We start from the raw sequence: 24,536 nt of genomic DNA on the forward strand, positions 1-24,536 counted from the left end.
CATAACTGATCGGCCATTGTACTGGTCCAGAAATTCTGACAACACCTTTAAGTCGTCCGATGTTCCCTGACTAAGCGGACAAAATGATGAGGTGCCTTCAGCCCCGCCGTAGATTGCGCCAACCGCCTACAAAATATCCTGGACATAGGCATAATCTGACATGCAAAATTAAGCTTCCCCAGGAGAGATTGCAAGTCCCGCAACGTGATTTTTCGCACGTCCTGCGGTTTTCCCACCAGCAACTTTAAATCCTGCAATTTCTCCAGGGGAAGGCGGCATTCCATACGTTCAATGTCAATGGTGATACCCAGAAACACCATCACTGAACTGGGGCCCTCTGTTTTTTCTGGCGCAAGCGGCACTCCGAACCGTCTACACACCCACTGTACAGTTGATAACAAATTGCTACACACCAGGGAAACTACCGGCCCAACACATAGAAAATCATCCAAGTAATGAATGATTGAGGCCACCCCCGACGCCTCTCAAATAACCCACTCCAAGAAGGAACTAAACTATTTGAAATAGGCGCAGGAGATCGAGCAGCCCATCGGCAAACTTCTGTCCACAAAATAACCCCCCTCCCAATAGCACTCCAGCAGCCAAACGCTATCTGGATGTATTGGAAGTAAACCGAAAGCTGATTCTATATCTGTCTTTGCCATAAGCGCCCCCTTTCCATACCGCCTAACCCAATCAACTGCCGCGTCAAATGAAGTGTAGACCAGTGAACATATAGACGCATCAATGCCATCATTCACGGAAGCCCCCTTTGGATGCGACAGGTGATGAATAAGCCTAAGCTTGTTGGGTTCCTTCTTGGGGACCACCCCCAGTGGGGAAACCACCAAATTTGGAAAGGGGGGGCGAAACAAAAGGCCCCGCCATTCTACCCAGCTCCACCTCCTTGTTCAATTTTTCCGTCACTATCAATGAGAACTCCCGCGCCGACTTACGCAATGAAAAGGGAAAAGGGAACCTCGTGCTGAGGCGGAGGTATGCGAAATCCGTCCCTAAAACCTGCCTCCAGCAACTTTGCCCTTTCTCTATCCGGGTGTCTACCTAGATACGGCAACATCTCTGCCAGCTTCACCGGTGTCTTCCCCATGGGCACCTGCACTGGCTCCCTTTCCCTTTCCTTTCTTAAAGCTGCAGGATGAACCATAGGACGCCCCCCCCCCCCCCACAAACGGAGCAGGAGTATTTGCATCCTGCTCCGAACATACATTGGCCGTCATTAAACTGCCAGCACAAACCCGTTTTGACCCCGCCCAACTGAGCCCCCCCTGTTGTCCATACTGGCCGGCTCCCCCTGGAAAGGACTCCCTGCCAAACCTTACCGGTGCCATTACCCTCAGCCATAACCCAATGTCCTTCTGATCCCACCGTATACTGGGGCAGACCGCTTTACGCTGTCTGAACTGCTCGTCGTATCTGAGCCAGGTCATCCCCCCCCCCCCCCCGTAGACCCGGTAAGCTTCCCCTATGACATCTAAATAGCAGAAGAGTCCGGAGTAGTTATCCGGCGCCTTCTCCCCGATGACACTTGCCAATATAGCAAACGCTTGCAACCAATTTGGGAAAGTGTGGGATATTAATCTATACCTACGCTTCTCTTCCTCTTTCTTACTCTCCACCCTCTTTGGCTTGTCCAAATTAAATTTCTCCAGCGGTAGCAGTGAAAAAATCTCGACATACTCGTCCTTCCATATCTTCTCCTTAACCATTGGTTTTAAATGCGCTCCTAGAGGTCCCTCAAAGCAAATGTAAACCTCCCCCTTTGCCTTATCGTCTAACCGCACCCGATCCACCTCTCCATCCCTATCAGTCTGAACTGCCATGCCCGACTCCCGAACTGTAACCCCCTTCCCCCCGATGCCTGCCCCCAGCGACCTTAGAGACGCTCCTGTGGCACCTGCCCACGCATCAACTGACGACGGACTCCCCAAAAAAAACTGGGGAAGTCCGACATGCTTGCAAGCTGCAGGTGGGTTGTGTGCTTTTGCATGTGGTGGAGCGAACTGCGGGACACAACCAGCTGCTACTTCTGGGTTAGACTGGTGCTCAGCACGGAGCGCCGTCTATCCCACCCTTGTGTCCCTCGGCTCCTCCTCTTCCCCACATCATAGGGCCTCTCCCTAGGCCTGCGGCTCGGTCCGGCCGTTCTTTATCACTAGGGCTAGGCAATATGTGCTTACCACTACTGGTAGCATAAAAAACCAGCCTAGATAATGCCACACACCGTGCCCCCTGTAGATGGTGCTCCACACTGCTCCCTGTAGATATTGCCACACACTTCTCCCTGCAGATGTTGCCACAGTGCCCCCTGTAGATAGTACCACATGGCTGCCCTTTAGATAGTGCCACAATGCCCCCTGTAGATGCCACGCAGCCCCCCTGTAAATGATGCCACACACACCCCCTGTAGATGATGCAACATACACCCCCTGTAGGGGATGGCACATAATCCCCTGTAGATGATTCCACACACCCCCTGTAGATGATTCCACACACCCCCTGTAGATGATTCCACACACCCCCTGTAGATGATGCCACACACTCCCCTGTAGGTGATGCCACACACAGCCCACCTGTAGATGATGCAACATACACCCCCTGTAGATGATTCCACAAACCCCCTGTAGATGATGCCACCCCCCCCTGTATGTGATGCCACACACTCCCCTGTAGGTGATGCCACACACAGCCCACCTGTAGATGATGCAACATAGAGCCCCTGTAGGGGATGGCACATAGTTCCCTGTAGATGATTCCACACACCCCCTGTAGATGATGCCACCCCCCTGTATATGATGCCACACACTCCCCTGTAGGTGATGCCACACACAGCCCACCTGTAGATAGTGCCACACACACCTCCCTGTAGATTGTTCCACATGCTCCCCCTGTAGATACTGACACATGCTCCCCCTGTAGATAGCCCTCCCCTCCCTGTAGATAGAGCCATTGTGACTCCCTCTATGAGCGGAATCCCCGGCCAGGCATCGCCAATGCTCTGGCCGAGTATTCCACTGCCGGAGATGCCCCTGATGTCACTGCCCTTATATGGACAGTGAAGTCAGGGCTCATTCTATGAGCGGAATCCCCGGACAGGCGTCGGCAACACTTTTGCCAGGGACTCCCGCGCTCCAGTAGGAGGAGCAGCCCCTAATTTAATTTTCCATATTTGGACAGTGATGTCGTCAGTGGCTCCCTCTGAGCGGAATCCCCGGCCAGGCATCGGCAATACTCTGACCGGTGATTCCGCTGCAGGAGGTGCCCCTGACGTCACACCCCTTATATGGACAGTGAAGTCATGGGCTACTCCTGGAGCACCGGAATCCCAGGCCAAAGCGTTGCATAGAGAAAGCCCTGACTTCACTGTCCATATAAGGGCAGTGACGTCAGGGGCACCTCCTGCAGTGGAATCACCGGCTAGAGCATTACCAACGTCTGACCGGAGTATCCGCTCATACTGGGAGCCACTGACAACGTCACTGTCTATATATGGACAATGAAGTCCGGGGCTCCTGGAGTGCCAGAATCCCCGGCCAAAGCGTTGCTGACGCTCTGGCCGGGAATTCTTATAGAGAGAGCCTTGACTTCACTGTCCATATAAGTGCAGTGACGTCAGTGGCACCTCCTGCAGTGTAATCTCCGGCCAGTGCGTCTGCAACGCTTTGGTAGGGGATTTTGCTCCAGGCGGTGTGAATGGCAGAGCAGGAAGCAGATAGTTTCCTGCTCTGCCATAGTATTCGAATGTATCTGCGTCTTGAGGATGCAGATACAATTCAATGTAGCAGTTGCCGAGACAGTTGGCAAGTATACTGATGCTGCAGTCATATTGCCATCCATCAGTCCCCTCAGCCACCAAATCTAAGTTAGTAAGAAGTAGAGAACAGATGGATGGGAGTATCACTGCAGTATCTGGCTTTGTAGCCTGTTACCATGGAAACATATATAGATCTGCATACAGGGGCATAACAACATAGAGCAGGGCCCCATATCCCTCCCAGATCGGACCCCTTTTCCCTTCTCTTCATCGCAGGGGGCAACCCCAGATCACCTCAGGTTGCCTTATCAGTCCTCTACAAAGTTCTGTGCCGTGGTGCATAGACGTTCCAGACACCAGGGCAGTGTCACGATGTTCTATGCGACGCAGCACATGTCCTGGTTGTGTGCTCAAGTCGCATACACAGTCCCGACACTGCCCGGCGTCGAGACCTTTTATTCTCTGTGGTGTAGAACTTTGTCGGGGCCTGATGTGGCAGTCTGATGGGTTCCCTGCAGGCCGCCATCCCCTACGGCCTGCTGTCTGCATAGGAACTGTGTACACAAAACAGTTTGAGATTTTTTAATAAAGACCATTTGCAAATTTGCTTCATTTTTAATTTTAGATGCATTGGAGCAATAAAAAAAACAAAAAATTATAATTGGTTACGAAGATGTACATGGCTTTTAACCCATAAGAAAAAGTGTAGATTTTGTCCTTAGAACCTCTCTGTAGCAAATTTAGAAGCAAGTTCCTCTGGATTGCTGAATTTATTCCAGGGGAATGAGGACTTGTCTCCAAATTGCCAGGAGTCATTTGTGGCTTCAGATAATTACTTCCAATCATCAATCATTTTGTGACATAATCCATTATTGGTCAGGAAACTGGATTTGCATCTGTTCCACTAACTTTCCACTCACAAACTTTATTTTAATGTCACATAATGTATTGCTTCAGTGCATCCTCGGTCATTGGCCTAAATTACAGCATGTGTTGCTAAAATCCATGTTATTCAATGAATGTACTGTCTCTTTAATACACTGACTCTCTGAGCTAACATTCTGTCAGGACAGGTGAATTACTGATTCCTCCTTCATTACATACATAGGACATCACTGAATCACTGGACAGAATCACATTCCCTGATCTCATCGTATAACTGCTACATTATATGTCTGGTTGATCGCTTTGCTCATTGCTTCTTATCAATTTAAATACCATATTTTGTTTAACCCCTTCAATGAAGTAGGAAACTACAGTAATATAAAACACGTGTACTACATTTTCATGACCTTTTTTTCCAGACGTATACCATTTAAAAGGGAAGCAACTGTATACTTTTTTGATGAATCTGTCAAATGGATAGGTCGAAAAAAGTAAACAGTTGTGATCCATTTGACAAAGCCGTTTTTCTTTATTAAAAGGGAACTTAACATTTTGTGTATTTTTTCGTATTCTGTGTAAATGTATGCAAACACACCCTTATATTTGATACGTCCTCTATTGACTTCCATTATTCCTAAAAAAAACACTAGACATATTCTTTTTTTTTTTTGTGGTGTCCTGTTGTATTGAAAATTGTTGCAGTCCACATTTTTTAATACAGTCAATAATGTAAACCTACCAGACGTATGCCGAAAACAGAAACTTTTGGCATTCCTCTGTCCGCTAGACGTCTATAAATACCGTACAGTATACTTTTGGATATAATTTTTTTGTTCTAGGCGTATACTACCAACTGTATGTAAAAACATGGTGTGAATTCAGCTTTTAGTGACATCAGCCAAAACGGTAATGAAGATAAGATCCTCCATGTCGTCATTATATTAACAATGTAAATCAATGGTAGAATTTCACTTCGGAGATGAAGATGATATGACATTGTTCAGATTTTCTGATCAGCCTGTGTCAGGGTTATACTTTTATACTCTATAAAAAGTACATGGACATAAAAGTCCCTGAGGTGTCCTTAAATATTCTTCTCAGCCCTTCTTTTGGTATCCTACGTAGATAACAGATGTTAGGTGATAACTACTAATGGTCGCCATTACAGTGTCTATATTACGTGTCACCCAGTTTCCCAGAATCAATAAATATGCATTTATTGGCTATGTTCACACGGGGTATTTTGCAGAGTTTTTTGACGCGGAAACCGCGTCGCAAAACTCGGCAGAAACGGCCCGAGAACGCCTCCCATTGATTTCAATGGGAGGCGTCGGCGTCTTTTTCCCGCGAGCAGTAAAACTGCCTCGCGGGAAAAAGAAGCGACATGCCCTATCTTCGGGCGCTTCCGCCTCCGACCTCCCATTGACTTCAATGGGAGGCAGGAGAAAGCGTATTTCTCGCTGTTTTATGCCCGCGGCGCTCAATGGCCGCGGGCGAAAAACGGCGCGATAATTGCCGCGAAAATCGGCGTGCAGGGAGAGGAATATCTGCCTCAAAGTTCCAAACGGAATTTTGAGGCAGATATTCCTCCCCCAAAATACTCCGTGTGAACATAGCCTTACAGAATATAACAAAGCCGAATTATATACCATTCAGGGTTTATGTAAAGCATTGTGACAAGCCCTGGGGGTACTGTAATGACTTTCCATTAATATTTGTCAGCTAGCATCTGTTATTTGTGTAGGATAATACAGAAACCGCTGAATAGAACAAGAAAAGGCTGCATGCAAGACAAATCAGGGGTTTATATATCCAGGTACCTCTTTTATTTAATCTATGATAAGGGAATGTTAACACAGCAATATTTGCAGTAAAAAAAATTGCACCATACGCATGGATTTGAGCTCTCATTTCACCTTTTCGTATTGAGATCTGCTGTGAAATCCACATTTGAGTAGAGCATGAAAAGTTTTGAAACCCTCATTCACATTGCACCGTAGTGTGCTATGAATTCTCTTTGTGGAGTCAACACGTTAAGTTGGCAACCAATCCACCCAGTGTGAACATGCTCTAAAGCCTCATTCATAGCCGTATTACGTATTCGTGTGGTACGAATTCATATGGATACGTCACCTATAGAATTTTATAGGCCTATACTATGTACAAATAGAATGAGAATCCATTACAGTAAAAATAATGTGGCATTCGGCATTGCTTCTAGGGAAAAATAGGGTCACAGAGACACCATACAGTGGCACACAGAGTGTCTACGTTTCCATAATACAGACCTGCAGTGATTGCCTTTGAAACTGAATGTATACGAGTCAGAAAATGTGGTCATTTATCTCTCCTGTTCTTTTTCTAAATCTCTCCGTAGTGGCAGTGCTGTGGGGCATTTGGAGCTGATGACTGGAATCTGAATATTTACTTTAACTGCACAGATGCCAATGCTAGTCGAGAGCGCTGCGGAGTGCCATTCTCCTGCTGCACTAAAGATCCTGCTGTACGTTATTCCTCTTAATCCCTAATCTTTATAAGTAGGGCATCATCCATTCTTTCACATCCCTGGCTATACAAAAGATTTTATACTGGGGCATTCCTTTTAGATATTTTCCTATATTTATCATAGTAAATACTAATATCACAATGTTTTACTAGGTCCACTTATAGCTGTCACATTAAATACTCCTATCCGGGGCTGGATTTCCCTATAGGAACAGTCGGTATTCATATGTAAATTGTGAGGGAGGGAGAAGAGGAATACTGGAGAGGGTGCTAAATCTTGTGAGCACCGCACCGCAATGTTCTGTATTCCGTAAGAGTAGACAAACATTTTAAGCCATACATGACTTATGGTGTGATCTACTTGTTGGCGGTCTAAGGTGCCAGACAATCATTGTCCACAGGCTCCTGAGATGTAAATCTAGTACTAAGCATATCTCATTGTTTTTCCACCTACATATATCATAGAAAATACTTATAGCCAATTTCCATAAAAGCGGATCTGTCATCAGATGTAAGGGCAGCATAGTATGGGGACAGGTCCGCTCTCCTATTAGCCAAAACGGCACAAGAAAATATTGTGCTGTTTGGTTGATAGAAGCGATCAAAAACTACACCAAGCCCACAGTCATGAGTCCGGTGTATTCATGAAGGGAGCGCTCTCCCTCCCCCTATGGATACATCGGACATACTGGGAGTGACAGATGGACAGTCGGAAAAAAAAGTACTTTGTGTGTTACTACATTATTGTCTTTTTTGTCACTGATAGGAAGATGTCATTAACACTCAATGTGGCTACGATGTCAGGCAAAAGTCAGTAAGTATGAGTCATTACCTATCTGGAAATATTGGTTATGTTTTACACTTGGGAATCTGAAGAGATCTGATATTGCAGTAAGTCGCTCTACTAAAGTATTATACTCCGGTTGAAATACAAAGTAAATATTAAAAGAAGATTTCCCCCAAATACATAAAATTGGACATATATTAGTAAATCAGAAGCCAGAGCATTTAGTAATTGTTTTTTGTTTATTTTTTACATAGAGACATATTGGTATTTTTCAGTTTTTAGTTGTGGCGGCTATTATTGAAAAAGTGACAATAGAAAATGATCCACATTGGTTGTTATCTTTGTATTCACGTGTCAGAAACAGAATGATAGTTTAGCATAAATAACAAAGTGACTGTTTTACCAGTAGTTTCTGATTTAAAGGTAACCAATATGAATACACTTGTCATCACTATATTAAAAAATGGCTTCCATGGAAATAAGTTGGCAATTACTTTCACTCCTGAGTGAATATCTTATTATTTTTTTTAAATAATAACGCACAATTTCCCTTTCACAAGGAGGCATAGGCCCAACAATCGTTCCACTTTTTTTGCACACGACTGAGCATTTGCATACTACAAAGCCGTGATTGCGGATAGTATAGAACACATTCTATCCTATAGGCCAGTGCACACGAAAGTGGTTGCCACAAAAAAAAATATGACGTCATTTTACAGACCACAATTGCAGTCAGGACTCCTTGAAGTCAATGCACATCTTGTGTGTGCACGGCCCGCAGATGACACTTCTCGGGCCTTCTGTGACGTAATCAGGGCTGGGCTACGGTCGTGTGCTTGAGGCCTTAGACTTTGTATTAATTTATGTACTACCGATGTGTGTGTTTTGTATTTTTCTCTTTTATGTTCAATTGTAAATTCTTCCATTGTATTAGTGAACATGTTTGGGCAAATTATATTATTGTGCCTAATGCCAGTGACCTGAATATTTGAAATTGTAATATTTTTCTTTTTATGTAGGAACTTGACCAGCAAGCGACCATTCATACCAAAGGCTGTGTTCCTCAGTTTGAGAAGTGGCTTCAAGATAATCTAACTATTGTGGCCGGGGTGTTCATAGGCATTGCATTACTGCAGGTAAGTGGAGTCGGTACTCGGGATGTTCTGGATAGAGCACAGGACGGGAAGAGCCTGCCCACTCAGAAAACATGCAATGAAGCCATGCATAGAGATGGGCAAAGACCAAAAACAGGCAGGTTACACAAAACATTCCTGGCTGCACAATATCTAATATCCATCTAAAGCTGCCAAAGAAGTGATTGCAATTTTCTTTAATGCTAGGTACACTTAAAAGAGGACCAGTCACCTCTCCTGACATGTATGTTTTAGTAAATACTTGAATTCCCCTAAAATAACAATTCTGGTGATTTTTTTTCTTCCAACTCTAGGGAATGTGTTGCCAGAAAAACATGTTTTTGTTTTTTTAATTAAACATTTAGAGTGTAGGTGATTAAACATTGTTCAAATTTTTTTTATTTTTTTCACGAGTCAGGAAATATTATAAATTAGATTCTAATTTATGCTGGTATAGCAGAAAAAGGAGTCACCACGGGCGCTGCTGCACTTCAATGGAACCAAATTGCTTGGAAGGTTCAGATCGTTGGTAATAATGTACGGAAGAGTGTAAGAATAAATGGAATTTATTAATAATATGACTACGCGTTTCAATGCCGTACTGGCATCTTCATCAGGTCATGACCCTTCTGAACCTTCTGCTGAACCTTCCAAGCAATTTGGTTCCATTGAAGTGCAGCAGCGCCCGTGGTGACTCCTTTTTCTGCTATACCAGCATAACCTTCGCGGTCGTTCATTTGAATCACCGGTCCCGAGTCCTGGCAGCAGCTGTACCTTTATCCTTTATTGCCTTCTACCATCCGTTACCAGGTGAGTACCACTCTTCTTGTACACCACTCCATACCTGGGTAACCTGCACTATGTGGCGCCGTGTTTTTTGCTTTTTCTCAGATTCTAATTTATAATATTTCCCATTGCTGGTCACTAGATGGAGCTATTCCCAAAATTGCAGCATTGCAAAATTGGGTAAAAAGCCCTCGCTCTAGTGAGCTCTCAGCATCCCCCCCTCCTTTATCCTGGCTAGTGCCGGGATAAACGAGGGGTTTGAACGGACTATCCTCCTACACTGTGTGTCGCCATTTTTTGAGCTAACACACAGTGTAGTAGGATTACATACAGTAGTAAACGTACACAAGCACGAACATACATTGAAATCTCTTACCTGCTCCTGCCGCCACGGCTCCCTCCGGCCCGTCCGCTCCGTCTGCTGCCGCTGGTCCAAGTGCACAAGTCCGGAAGCCGCGACCGGAAGTAGTAATCTTACTGTCCGGCCGCGACTTCCGGTCCACAGGAAAATGGCGCCGGACGGCGCCAATTTCAAATTAGACTGTGTGGGAGCGGCGCATGCGCAGTTCCCACACAGACGGCGTACACAGAAGTGGATGGGACGGGAGCCGTTCGCAGTCCCTATGGGACTGTGGCTGCCGTATTCCATGTCTGTATGTGTCGTTAATCGACACATACAGAAATGGAACAAAAAATGGCAGCCCCCATAGGGAAGAAAAAGCGTAAAAATAAGAAAAAGTAAAACACAAACACACAAATAAATATAAACGTTTTTAATAAAGCACTAACATCTTTAACATATGAAAAAAAAATTTGTGATGTCACTGTTCCTTTAAATGGTCATGAATAAATTGACAACTGGGTGTTACCAGTTGGGGGTATGTCCCTACACAGACAAACTGTCCTATCAGGGCTGACAGTGAGACTGTGTAGGGACACACCCCTTTGACAAGGGGAATGATAACACCCAGTTGTCAATTTATTCATAAATGTTAGGAGGAATAACAGGGAAACTGCACAATGCAGAGTTCTAAGATATGTTCCAGATTTGTTATTTCATGGGGAATACAAGTATTTACTAAAATAAAAATGTCAGGAGGTGACAATCTGACAACAATGATTCTATTACTTCCATGTCTAGTGAACAGGGGAGATTAATAGTCCCCTAAATAGCACTGTAGTATGGAATATGCATAAGTGAAGTCCTATTTTATCGATTGTCTGAATTTTCTTCTACTTTGGTGCCATTCCTTACAAAATTATACTCCGTCCCTTGCATCACTTTCTTCCTTACACCCTTTACAGTCTTTCTTACTATCACTAATATGATATACTATACTATCAGGTGCTTTATAGTCAGAACCAGGGGCGTAACTAGGAAAGTCTGGGCCCCATAGCAAACTTTTGACTGGGGCCCCCCCTCCCCTGGGTGTCACACAACCCCCCCCTGTAGATCACGCCATACAGCCCCCACTGTAGATAACGCTATACAGACACCCCCTGTAGATAACGCCATACAGACACCCCCTGTAGATAACGCCATATAGCCCCCCTGTAGAAAACACCATACATCCCCCTGTAGATAACGCCATACAGCCCCCTTTGTAGATATCTACAAAGGGGGCTGTATGGCGTTATCTACAGGGGGTACTGTATGGCGTTCTCTACAGAGGGGACTGTATGGCGTTCTCTACAGAGGGGGATGTATGGCGTTCTCTACAGGGGGGGACTGTATGACGTTATCTACAGGGGGGGGGCTGTATGGCGCTATCTACAGAGGGGGCTGTAGGGAACGCCACACAGCCCCACCCTTGTAGGGTACGCCACACAGCCCCCCCCCCCTTGTAGGGAACGCCATACAGCCCCATCCCTGTAGGGAACGCCATACAGCCCCATCCCTGTAGGGAACGCCATACAGCCCCATCCCTGTAGGGAACGCCATACAGCCCCATCCCTGTAGGGAACGCCATACAGCCCCATCCCTGTAGGGAACGCCATAAAGCCCCATCCCTGTAGGGAACGCCATAAAGCCCCATCCCTGTAGGGAACGCCATAAAGCCCCATCCCTGTAGGGAACGCCATAAAGCCCCATCCCTGTAGGGAACGCCATACAGCCCCCCCCTGTAGGGAACGCCATACAGCCCCCCCCCCTGTAGGGAACGCCATACAGCCCCCCCCCTGTAGGGAACGCCATACAGCCCCCCCCCCTGTAGGGAACGCCATACAGCCCCCCCCCCTGTAGGGAACGCCATACAGCCCCCCCCCTGTAGGGAACGCCATACAGCCCCCCCCCTGTAGGGAACGCCACACAGCCCCCCCCCCTGTAGGGAACGCCACACAGCCCCCCCCCCCTGTAGGGAACGCCACACAGCCCCCCCCCCCTGTAGGGAACGCCACACAGCCCCCCCCCCTGTAGGGAACGCCACACAGCCCCCCCCCTGTAGGGAACGCCATACAGCCCCCCCCTGTAGGGAACGCCATACAGCCCCCCCCTGTAGGGAACGCCATACAGCGTCCCCCCTCCCAAAAAAATGCGACCTAAAGTGTGTCCTACAAGAGACATGTATCCCTTATCCACAGGATAGGGGATACATGTGTGATCGCTAGCATTGATAGGGAGAACGGGGGACTAAAAGTCCCCTGAAGTTCTCCATGACTAACCTCTGACTTCCGGCGTCTGCGCAGCTCAATAAAAATTAAAGGAGTGCTGGTCACGCATGCGCACAAGCGTGACCGGCGCTCCATTCATTTCTACGCAGCTGCCGACACAGACCCCGGAAGTCAGAGGTTTGTGATGGATAACTTCAGGGGACTTTCAGTCCCCCGTTCTCCCTATCAATGCCAGCGATCACACATGTATCGCCTATCCTGTGGATAGGGGATACATGTCTTTTGTTTAATGGCAGAGCGGGGAGATACCTCCCTGCTCTGCCATAGTCGTGTTCAGTGGCGTCGTGCTGTGGCAGCCATAGCGGCTGCTAGCGGAGCCTCCGGCCATGGTGGGGGCCCGTGCCGGCGGTCGACACGGGCCCCCTCATGCCGCGGGCCCCGTAGCGGCTGCTACGGCGGTAGTTACGCCACTGGTCAGAACATAAACCCACCACCATGCAGTGCCAAAATGGAGCAAGCTTTTCCCTTTTAGGTTTATAACCTTATAAGCTGCCCACATCTTAATTACTGTTTGCTATCCAGGAGTCCCCATGTATAATTATGGAATCTACAAGATGCAACCCCTGACTATGTCATGTGAACACATCCCCAGAAGATTCACTGCAGCTATTAAAGCGACCCGCCTGTCCTGGGACAACATTTTAAATATAATGGTATATATGCAATAATAGATCAGAGATGCCCTCCAGTTGTGCTCTTCTGCCGTTTTAGGGTTCCCTCTGTGCTGTCCCAAAATGGCTGCAACGCTTCTTAGCCTACGAGTCTGAGACACTCCCACTGTTCTCAGATTGGCCAGAGCTGCTCACGTGAGTGTCTGAGTGTCTTAGACTCAGTCTGGGAACCGCTGTGGCCATTTTGAGGCAACACAGAGGGCACCCTAAAATGGCAGATCCGCAAAATAGGGAGGCAACTGGAGGGCACCAGGTAATAATATTCCAAACACCCCATCGCATTTATAATTGTGTCCTGATCCCGGATGGTCGCTTTAACTGTAACTCATCTAAAGTCTATACTGGTAACTGATATGTTACTGGGATTTGTATCACTTGATACTATTATAGATTACACCATGTCTCTTCGCATCTTCATAGTCTCTATAGAAACAAACATTAAATGGCACGCCACCAAATTGCAAAATATTTTGACCAATAGTCCTCCATTTCACAACCCAAATAGGAAGTGACTACTTCTTTTGTAATAGTTTCTTGCCATAAGAATTCAAGATTGCTGACTGGTTAGGCTGTCTGACTCTCCAGCTACAAATTGGGAACCACTGTTGCTATTTTTAGTACCCACAGTATACTTAACACTAGTTGAAATAGACCATCTTAGGCTTCGTTCATATCTGTGTAGTCGACTACGGTATTCATCCCGTCAAAACGACGGAACCCTTGCACAACGGAGACAAACTGAAACCAATGGTGATGAAAACGGAAACCTTTGGTGATGGAAACGGAAACCTTTGATTTCAGTTTGTGTCTGTCAGGGCTCAGTTTCCGACAGAATGAAGCCCTGACGCAGATGTGAACGTAGCCTTAGCCTGGTGCTTCCAGATCCCATCCATAACATTCTTCATTGAATGCATATTCATGTCTTTTATCATCTTTACCAAGTTTAATGCCATTCCAATGTTCTTTTGTGTGAACAGTTAAACCATGATGCAGTTTGTTACAGCTGGACATGGATGAATGCCAGTGGTATAACACATACTATACATCAAATTCCCTTTGTTCACTGCAGTATGCGAACTACAATCTCGCTGCTGCAAAGAAATGCATTAGTCATCAGTCCCTTGTTTATCTTCAAAGTGTGACTTTGTTCCGATTAAGTCAGGCTGACAGACCTCCAAAAGCTAGTTTCTGTCATTTATTATCAATAGTATTCCACAAGAGTGGACCTTCCATATTTTATAAGATGGAGGCTTGGGTACTCCTAGGGTGAAGGTAAAATGTTCGATATATGTTTACGACTTGTACTCTAGACTAAGGACGTTATTATATATTGGTTTGTGCATATGAATAAGCCATATTTTCAGTGTTTATCTTCTCCATTGGTCATCTGACCGTTATCTCTCCACCATAAACATTGCACGCTTGGATCGGCCGAGGATGCATGTTTATTTCGGTAGGAAGAGGATAAGACACGGCTAGAAACTTCTAACAAAAAATCTAATTAAAGTCTGAGTTTAGCTGGTTTAAGCCTACATTAATAAAATATATATGTATGACCAGCTTTAGATTTAGTCAACACTTGGCAGTACTTGTGGGGCAGAAAGCCACCCCGCTGGTTTTGCCATGGTTTATGCCCACATTTCTTGAACTGACTTCATAAAAAACGACATTGCTTTTTCTTTGCATTAAATTACTTTTACATTATGTAAAAAATGTTAAGGTTTTATATTTGGTCAATGAGTAAAAAATAACACAAAAATGCAATGGATGGGACAAGCTGCAGTTTGTTAAAAAAAAGTGTAATAAACCCTTTACACCTCGTACTTTTCAAATGTAAATTAGATTTTTTTTCCCCAATATTAATTAATTTACATAAAATGTGTGAACACCGTATTAAAAAAAAAAAAGTTGCAGAAAAAAGGACTGAAGAACAAGACCGTATTACAGCTCTGTACATATTTCAAGTGGTACAGAGTAGTAATATGGTAGAAATGCTATCCGATGGAGGCTCCGGTGATGCTGTATGAAATTGTGGCATGCTCCATCGTGTCCTGTATGGACGCTGTTTTCTCTCGTAGGAGTCAATGGAGACTGAAAAATTGCATCCGTATGAGTACTATACGAGTACCATTTTTTGGCCCTTAACTACTGTCTAGGAGGACTGGTTTTGAAGTAGAAAATGCTTCATAAATGTACATATAGTACTCATACAGAACACCATATTGATCTCATACAAAAGTAAAAAGAACTGATGCAGAACCCATACATACTGAAACATACGATCAAAAATATGTTCTCATACAGAACTTCACAAATGCTGCTTGCGCATCCATACAGAGTACTGACTTAAACAGATTTTTTCATACTGTCGTGTGCATGGGACCCAAAACACAACGTGTGAAGAAGGCCTTATGGACTCTTCAGAATCATAAATGTGGCACAGTTTCTTAGTGCATTGCACAACTAGGGTCCTGGGTTCGAATCCGACCAAGGAAAACATCTTCATAAAGTCTATATATTCTCCATATGTTTGCAGTGATTTCTTAAGGCCCTTCCACATCGTCCAATTGAGCGTTTACAGAACGCTCATTCCCAATAGTTACACTGAGCAAACGCTTGTTCATCGACTGATTGTGTAGTTTTAAATGCAGAAAATATTATCTTTGTTAGCAGTTCTGTGTAAGCAGGGAGACGTGCTCCCGACATGATAGAAATGTATGGGGACAAGCGATAGGAGTAACAAGTGCTCGTCCCCATAATAGCCCCTGTCTCGTTGATCGATGCTCGTTTACACGGCCCACGTCGAACCCAGGACCCAGTTGTTACCGTTTCTCCAGTTTCCTCCCACACTTAAAAACAAACATCCTAGATTAATTGGATTCCTATGAGATTGCCCCTAGCGTGTGTGAGATAAGATAATGACTTTGTGAGTAGGGACGGATGTAAGTGATGACATTGTACAGCGCTGTAAGATACGTTGGTACTATATAAATAACAGTGAATAATGTTATGAATTAGAATACATGCAAATAACTTTAATGGTGAATTATATTTTCTAGGTTTCCGTTTATAGGATCACTTAATAAAAGTATTTTGCTTTTTTTTCCCCACAGATATTTGGAATATGTCTGGCTCAGAATTTGGTGAGTGACATTGAAGCTGTCAGAGCCAGTTGGTAAAGATATTCCACTAGAGACCAAGCTCTGTAGAAGACACTGGAAGCAGATACTCGGCGTGGCAGCTCGATACCGTGGTTCAGGGCCAAGAATGTTCACATCCCATATTTGAGTGATGTAGGAGAATTCCTTGGCGGCTCTTTTCATAACTAATGGCACAAGCTAATAGCTCAGATCTTTTCCATGCAGCAAAGCATTAGATCTTTTACAGAGAAGTGATTGTGAACAGGAACGTTCCCGGAGCTTTTATTGTGTTTTTGATTGCATGTGGTAAGGTCTACGGAATATTTGTGAACAGAACATTATGTCACCATAGTGCGGCACACAATGAATGCACACATTTTAGCAGATGTATAATTCCTTTATTGATAGCACAACAGTCAGACATTTGATCAGCCTGGTATGTTTAACATGGTAACACTGTCTTGTATATACTACATGAGATGTCAGCAAATGGTATGTTGTTTCTAATTCTACAGTCTAGTTTAATAGACTGGGAGTAAGAAAACACAGGCACGTGGCATCATGCCAAAGGTAGATCTCCTACGGCTACCCCCCCCCCCCCCATAGAACAGAGATTACACATATCACAAATGATTTGTACTTTTGATGGTGTTTTATGCCGTGTAACAATTCACCAATGGTAAGAAGCAGCTATGTGCTTATGTGATCATTGTGCCTGTCCTTCTATATGTATAAAACACATACTACCTTCACACAAAAACATTTGCTATATTAAATGTGTGTTAGAAGGAATGAAGAAAATCTTTAGGAAAACACACATTACTGTTTGATAAATGATTAATTTTGTGAGTATTTGACTCACTTGAAGTTGGCATAGTAATGTTTGACAGAATGAAATGAAAAACATTGAATTCATTATTTCTGCAATAATCTGAAGTCTTCAAAGGCCTTTGATCCTAATATCTGATATATTAAATGTAATTCCTTGTAAATCCGTATCCTACTGTGAAGGATAAAAACCTGTTTTTATAGGAAATGTAAAGGGCAGCTTTACTTGAGGTTGCCTAGCAACACTAGAGCTTCCTGTTTCGGTGACTACTCTTGTTGTGCTGGACACTAAAAATAACAGATTGTTTAAGCCACTGGAAGCCCTTCACTTTTATCAGCCCAGGCCATAGATGATAATGCCACAGAGCATATTTCTAGCTGCAGTTATAGTAGTTGAAGACCACTGTAGTATTCAGAGAGTCTACAGCAGAGCAGCAGATGAAACCAAAATACTAAGTCCAATTGTTGCAAAGTAAACTCCAAATTTATTTATTACAGAAATGCTGTCATGTAAAATGGCATGTACAATAAAGTAATAACTCTAAAACTCCACAAGTGAAACTGAGAAGAGTTACAAGGCACTTCCCATGCGGACAATGGTGGTCTCTATCCTGCACTGGAGAAATAGTCTGTAGTTAAAAATACAGCTGCAGCAGAGATGAAGTTGCCATTTGGTACAACTCTCTGTGATATCATGTTTTCCTGTGCTTTTACATAGGACTGCAAGGTATATCTACTGTATGATCTTAACTAAGAATACTATAATTAGAGATTTTCACCAGATTGCGAATTTTTTTTCCTGCCATTAGAAGGCATTGGGTAAATTGATTTGCCAGGTTGGACATTCACTTTTGGTGAATTTAAGGGAATTATAGGAATCAATAACCAAAAATCGGTACTGAAGATACTTCATGCATGTGAATAGGATTTCCAAAATACTTGTTCACATGATTTAGAAAATATCCACATGTATTTTAGGACATGCTGTCGATTTTCAAACCCAATGCCCTATCCATTGCAGAGAAAGATTGCCGATTCCACTCTTAAGTTGAATGTGTGAAACCTGCATGACACATTTACAGTTCTTCGTTACCATTTTTGACTTTGATATACACTATTGAATGTTATTCCTCTGCATTCCTGTTTCACTGAAAAAAAATACAAAAAATATTTTTCTTCATGGGCTGGACAATTTAAAAGGACCCATCAGAACTTGTTTAATTGGCTTTGTTTATATGCCATGGGTATATTGTTCCCTCCCCGGCAGTCAGACGTTGTACAGAGCCACAGGATATCAACTTTCCTAGATATCACACACATGATATCTGCTCAGCCAAGTATCTCAACCTGAGGTCCTGTTCTGGGCTTTATCCTGGGCCACCACTTCCTGCTACTTCTCAGAGGATGGGGCTTAATACACCTGATACAAAACAATTGAAATACATTTAAAATGGTACTGGCCATTTTATTTACGGATACGTGTAAAGTTGTACCAGTTCTATGCCTGTTTAAAAATCGGGGGTACTGATTTGTCTTTGTCAGCCCAAAAAAACCCAGCATCATTTACATGTCCAGAGTAAAGGGATGAGTCAACCACAATGACTTCGATATGTAATGTCGCGGCTTTATCATGAGTGCATTTCATTGAAAATCAATGTGAAAGACCAGTTATAGGAAAATCCTGTCACTTTTTTGCCCAGTTCCCACCCAACATATAAATTGTGTCTCTAAAATGCAAATATTTTCTGTGCTCTCTGCTGAACAGAGGGGGGAGAGAATAATTCCTGTTTTATACTTTCTGTCCTTATGTTTAACTAGGTTGTATGTATAGGACATGTGAAAAGTCAACGATCGCCTTGAAGAAATGATGAATACACAAGAACCATTTGCCTTGTGCAAAGTGGATTCTATTAGGCTTGATTTCAGGTCCGGCAGTTATTTTGCTCAGTTTTTTACAGTTCTATAACATGTACAGTTATTTATCACTTTTTAATCCTATTGTGAGTCATTCTATATGTTCTCACTTCTTTGAGGGCGATGGATGTTTTTTTTTTACCACTTTGACACAATGAAAGTACAACTGTACAGTTTTTAAAGGACCAGGCCAAACAGTGCAGCCTGAGAATTGTTAATAGTTGTAATTAAATATACAAAATAAAGACAAGATGTAGTGTGTCCTCTGTTGTATTATTTGTGATGTGCAGTGCATCATGGGAACTCTTCATACTTTGTAGTGTAAACCGACAGACAGAAAAAACAAAACTTCCAAACACATACAAAATGCCTAACTAATGTTAAGAAATCATTATCTAAAGAAAAGGTATATTTTTGTGCCTGTCACCTGCCCCCGATATCACGGCCGATATGCTGTCACATTTCTGGTTTGTAGGCAGGACTTAGTGATGGAATGGTGATGCTTTACCACATATCTCATTATGCATTGCTGCCCTCTCGGCAGCCTATTCACTGCCCACAGCTTCCCCCTGACAGCCCTAGAATAGAAGAGAGGCGAGACTTATAAAGAGGTAGTCTTAGTCCCAGAGCCAGCCCCTTTTGATCACATGTTTGATGATGATACGCTGACACCAATAAGAAGCAGCAAGAAGTCACTTAGGGCTGTGTCGGCGTATCATCATGTAGGTGAAAACCCAAGAGGTTCAGGGAAAAGGGGGCTGCTATTTCTTTTGGCGTTTTAGGGCAAAAATAAATACCACTATATTGGTAAAGATCACACTTGCGTTGTATAATCCGTTACCCTGATCCGTTTTTATATCCGAAAAAGAATAAAAACGGATCTGTTAAAAAAATCTAATTGAAATCAAAATAACGGATGCAAATGGATTACAATCCGTTTGTATCTGTTTTACATTGACACCAATGATAAAAATAACCCATTCGTTAGACGTACGTTTTTTTTGAACAGGGAGAAAGTCCTGTATACTGCACTTTTATCTCCGTCAAAAAAACAGATCACTAACATTTCGGATGCAATTAAAAATCCCATTGATTTCAATGGGATTTTTAACGGATCCATTTTTATCCTAAGGGCTCATTGAGACAAGCGTGATTCTTGACAGTGTGCTGTGCGTTGAAAGAGCGCACAGACCCATTGATTTCAATGGGGCTATTCATGCATGCTTAAGTATTCACGCAGCGAGTGTCCGTTGCGTGAAATTCACTGCATGTCCTATATTGGTGCGTTTTTATGCACCCAGTCACCCATTGAAGTCAATGGGTGCGTGAAAACCACGGACAGCACACAGATGCACATTTGTGTGCTGTTCATGTTTCATGCATCAATAACATTGAAAAAAAAAGTACTTGCATGTGCGTGAAAAACACATGCCAAATACAAAGCACACTGATGCAAAAACGCACCGCCCACGGACAGATTTACGCGAGTTTTTTACGTGTGTAAATCTGTCACTCTCGTGTGAATGTAGCCTTATTCTAATCTAAAAACGGATCATACAAAGCAAGTGTGAGCTACGCCTTAAACCTTATTACAGGTTTACCAGTAAAGTGGTTTTTTTCCTCTGGATAACCCCTTTTAACAGCTTGGGCACACGATCAAGATTGGGCCATGAAAAACAGTCCGTGTGTCGAACAGATTTCCCGGCCGGACCACGGTACAGGTGAACGGGACTTCTGGCATCATAGACATTTATGATGCTAGGAGTCCCTGCCTCCCCATGGAACTGCTTTTCTGTACTGAACAAAATGATACAGTACGGATTAGTAGTTTCGTGGGGAGGCAGAGATTCCTAGCATTAGAAATGTTGATGATGCCATGAGTCCCGTTCACCTGTGCCGTGGTCGGACCGGGAAGTCCGGCCGACACACGGACCATTTTTCTCAGCCCGATCTCGGTCGTATGCAAGAGCTATTAGTTCCAGTCCAAGAAAAAAAGATTGTAGTCAGTCTTGCATATGACTTGTTACAAGCTTCTTTAAAATGCAGATAAATATTTTAGTTCTTCCATGTATTTTGCATGCAGGACCATTAGCTTCTCTGCAGCTGTTTCATTGCTGTTGTGAAAGGTGGAGTAAAAAACAATTATATGTTCTGAAGACAAAAAAGCTAATTTCACACACACTGATGTATATTCCTGCCATTTTCTAGTCTTGATAATAAAATTTATATAAAATATGACTGATCCTTATGACTTGGAGACACTTCTGCCATGGATGCTACTTTGGCCTAAAGATTCAGATATCTTGATCTTTTCCAGTGCTATATTTTGGATAATTTTGTTTTTTTTTAAATGGTAGAATTTCATGTCAGAGGATCACATTTTTTGAGCTTACCAATCAGAGTAAGTGAAGCTAGAGATATCGTAACATAGGGGTCTTAAGGAGGCAGTTTTAGTACAAGGGATAAAGGGAATCTAGTAGTATATTGTGAGATGTAGTGTAGTTGCACTAGCACCTACACCGATCAGCCATAACATTAAAACCACCTGCCTAATATTGTGTAGGTCCCTCTTATCCTGCCAAAACAGATCTGACCTCTGAAGGTGTCCTGTGGTATGTGGCACAAAGATCTGACGTGTTTTTCCAGCACATTGGGAAATTGGAGGCCAAATCATCACCTTGAACTCTGTCATGTTCCTCAAACCATTCCTGAACAATTTCTGCAGAGTGGCAGGACACATTATCCTGCTGAAAGAGGCCACTGCCATTAGGGAATGCACTTAACATAAATTGGTGTACTTGGTCTGCGACAATGTTTAGGTAGGTGGTACGTGTCAAAGTAACATCTAAATGAATGCCAGAACCCAAGGATTGACAGCAGTACATTGCCCAGAGCATCCCAATGCCTCTGCCGACTTGCCTTCTTCCTATAGTGCATCCTAGTGCCATTTCTTCCCCAGGTAGGCGACGCACATAAACCTCGCCATCCACATGACGTAAAAGAAAATGTGATTCATCAGACCAGGCCATCTTCCATTGCACCATGGTCCAGTTCTGATTCTCATGTACTGCAATGCACTGTGTTCTGACATCTTTCTATCATAGCCAGGATTAACTTCAGCAATTTTTGCTACAGTAGCTCTTCCTTGGGATCGGACCAGACGGGCTAGCCTTTGCTCCACACAATTAACTTTGGGCGCCCATGACTGTTGTCGGTTCATCGGTTGTCCTTCCTTGGGCTGCTTTTAGTAGGTACTAGTTACTGCATACCCAGAACATCCCACAAAACCTGCCATTTTGGGGATACTCTGACCCAGTTGTCTAGCCATCACAATTTGGCCTTTTTCACTTGCTGCCTATTATATCCCACCCCTTGGTGTTGATAAACTTAGATGTGATTGATATTAGGTGAATCCTGTGTATCAGACACACGCAGGACCCGCTCTCAGCCGAGCCGTCAGTTTAGCTGAACTGACAGAATCAGCTTAGAGAGAACGATACAGCTTCTAAGTATACAAAATACATAGAAGCTGTATTGTAAAAAAAAATAATCAATTTTTTTAAATAAAAAAACATTTTAGGTAAGTGGTTAAAAACACAAAAACATTGATTTAATAAAAAAAATAAAGCCAATCAAAAATTTACATTGTTTTAACAAGACAAATGGAAAGGTCTAGGGGGGTGATTTAGGAATGTCTGAAAGAAAAACTCTTTGTTGCCCATAGCAACCAATCACAGCTTTTATTTTTTTATAGTGCTCTTGAAAAATGAAAGCTGCACTGGTAGCTATGGGCAACAAAAATTAGTTTTGTATTAAATTAGTTTTTATTCTGAATCAATTTAATTTATATGTGTATAAAAATAGGAGTTTTACAATTTAAAAAAAAACCCTAGTAATACTTTTACCAATATTTGACAATAAAAGGCAATACAAATTACCTGGCCTGGTTCTACAATAATTTTTCATATAAGTACATAGAGCGATACATCAACGGGAGTTATCATAATTAATATATAAAGATATGTAATTATATATGTATAAAGACAAAGATCTGGTGCAAGACAATAAGATCAAATTAGTTAACTTCGATACTGAAAAATCATTACACCCTTCCAAGATTTTTCAGGGTAAATTCTTTGAATTATAGGTCGAAAAAGATATCAGTCCACACTCTATCTAGAGTTGTAACATCAAGTGTGAAGTTTCATTCACACTCGTAATTAGATTTTGCGTTTGCTAAAATCTTGATATGAAATTAAGTATTGCACAGAACCAGACGATCTTTTGAACCAAGCACAGGTATGCGGTGCAACAAAGGTATGGAAAGTAACCAGGTGTACTCATCTGATCTTGAAGTTGCGAGGTGCGTTTCCTCTGATGCGCCCGAACAGTGCTTTTCTTTTTCAGCTGTTATCAGGACCGTGGGTAATCTGGAGGTAATCGAGTCTAACCCCCGGTCTGCATCTGGTATATCTTCCAAGAGATTTTCTCCATAGAAGCATTTAAACAGAAAAGCCTCCAACTTGGAGGTAACCAAAGACCTGAATCAAGGTAAAATCAGGCTCTTTCCATGTGTCGTGTCCACCACATTGTGGTTGCTCAGGCAGGGTTGACGTCACTACCTGCTCTGGGCTTCTAATTAAAAGTCCAGCTGACGCGTTTCTTCCCAGATAGGGATTTCTTCAGAGCTATTCCTAATCAGAGGAAACGCACCTCGCAACTTCAAGATCAGATGAGTACGCCTTGTTACTTTCCATACCTTTGTTGCACCGCATACCTGTGCTTGGTTCAAAAGATCGTCTGCTAAAATCTTGATATGAAATTAAGTATTGCACAGAACCAGACGCAAAATCGAATTACGAGTGTGAATGAAACCTAACACTTGATGTAACAACTCTAGATAGAGTCGGGACTGATCTCTTTTTCGACCTATAATGCAAAGAATTTACCCTGAAAAATCTTGCAAGGGTGTAATGATTTTTCGGTATCGAAGTTAACTAATTTGATCTTATTGTCTTGCACCAGATCTTTGTCTTTATACATATATAATTACATATCTTTATATATTAATTATGATAACTCGGGTTGATGTATCGCTCTATGTACTTATATGAAAAATTATTGTAGAACCAGGCCAGGTAATTTCTATTGCCTTTTATTGTCAAATGTTGGTAAAAGTATTACTAGGGTTTTTCTTTTATATTGTAAAACTCCCTTTTTTATACACATATAAATAACTAATTTCATACAAAATTCTTTTGTCTTTACCTAAAGAGTGCCTCGAATATTTCTGTATCTTCTTTTTTTATTTTTTTTTGTCATTGTTATTTTTCTGGAAATGGCACCGTGCAATATGTATTGCATTTTTTAGGGAATCTTATGGATAAAAATCTCTTATTTTTTCTAATCTTGTGAATACCTTAGAAATGTGGACAGATTAATTGA

The 24,536-nt window shown here is 43.0% G+C and overlaps 1 protein-coding gene across 2 annotated transcripts in view; it reads left to right on the top strand.

Annotated features, from left to right (window-relative positions):
* Positions 1-19,352, top strand: part of TSPAN5 (tetraspanin 5) — a 207,261-nt gene extending 187,909 nt beyond the window's left edge. For both annotated transcript variants that reach the window (XM_075860645.1, XM_075860646.1), the window contains 4 exons: positions 7,035-7,160; positions 7,929-7,976; positions 8,969-9,085; positions 16,323-19,352. In XM_075860645.1, the coding sequence (XP_075716760.1) occupies positions 7,035-7,160; positions 7,929-7,976; positions 8,969-9,085; positions 16,323-16,388 (357 nt within the window). In that variant the 3' untranslated portion in view covers positions 16,389-19,352. The remainder of the gene's footprint in view (positions 1-7,034; positions 7,161-7,928; positions 7,977-8,968; positions 9,086-16,322) is intronic.
* The last annotated feature ends 5,184 nt before the right edge of the window (positions 19,353-24,536 follow it).

This window comes from Rhinoderma darwinii, chromosome 1, assembly GCF_050947455.1.
Source record: "Rhinoderma darwinii isolate aRhiDar2 chromosome 1, aRhiDar2.hap1, whole genome shotgun sequence".
Taxonomy (NCBI): domain Eukaryota; kingdom Metazoa; phylum Chordata; class Amphibia; order Anura; family Rhinodermatidae; genus Rhinoderma; species Rhinoderma darwinii.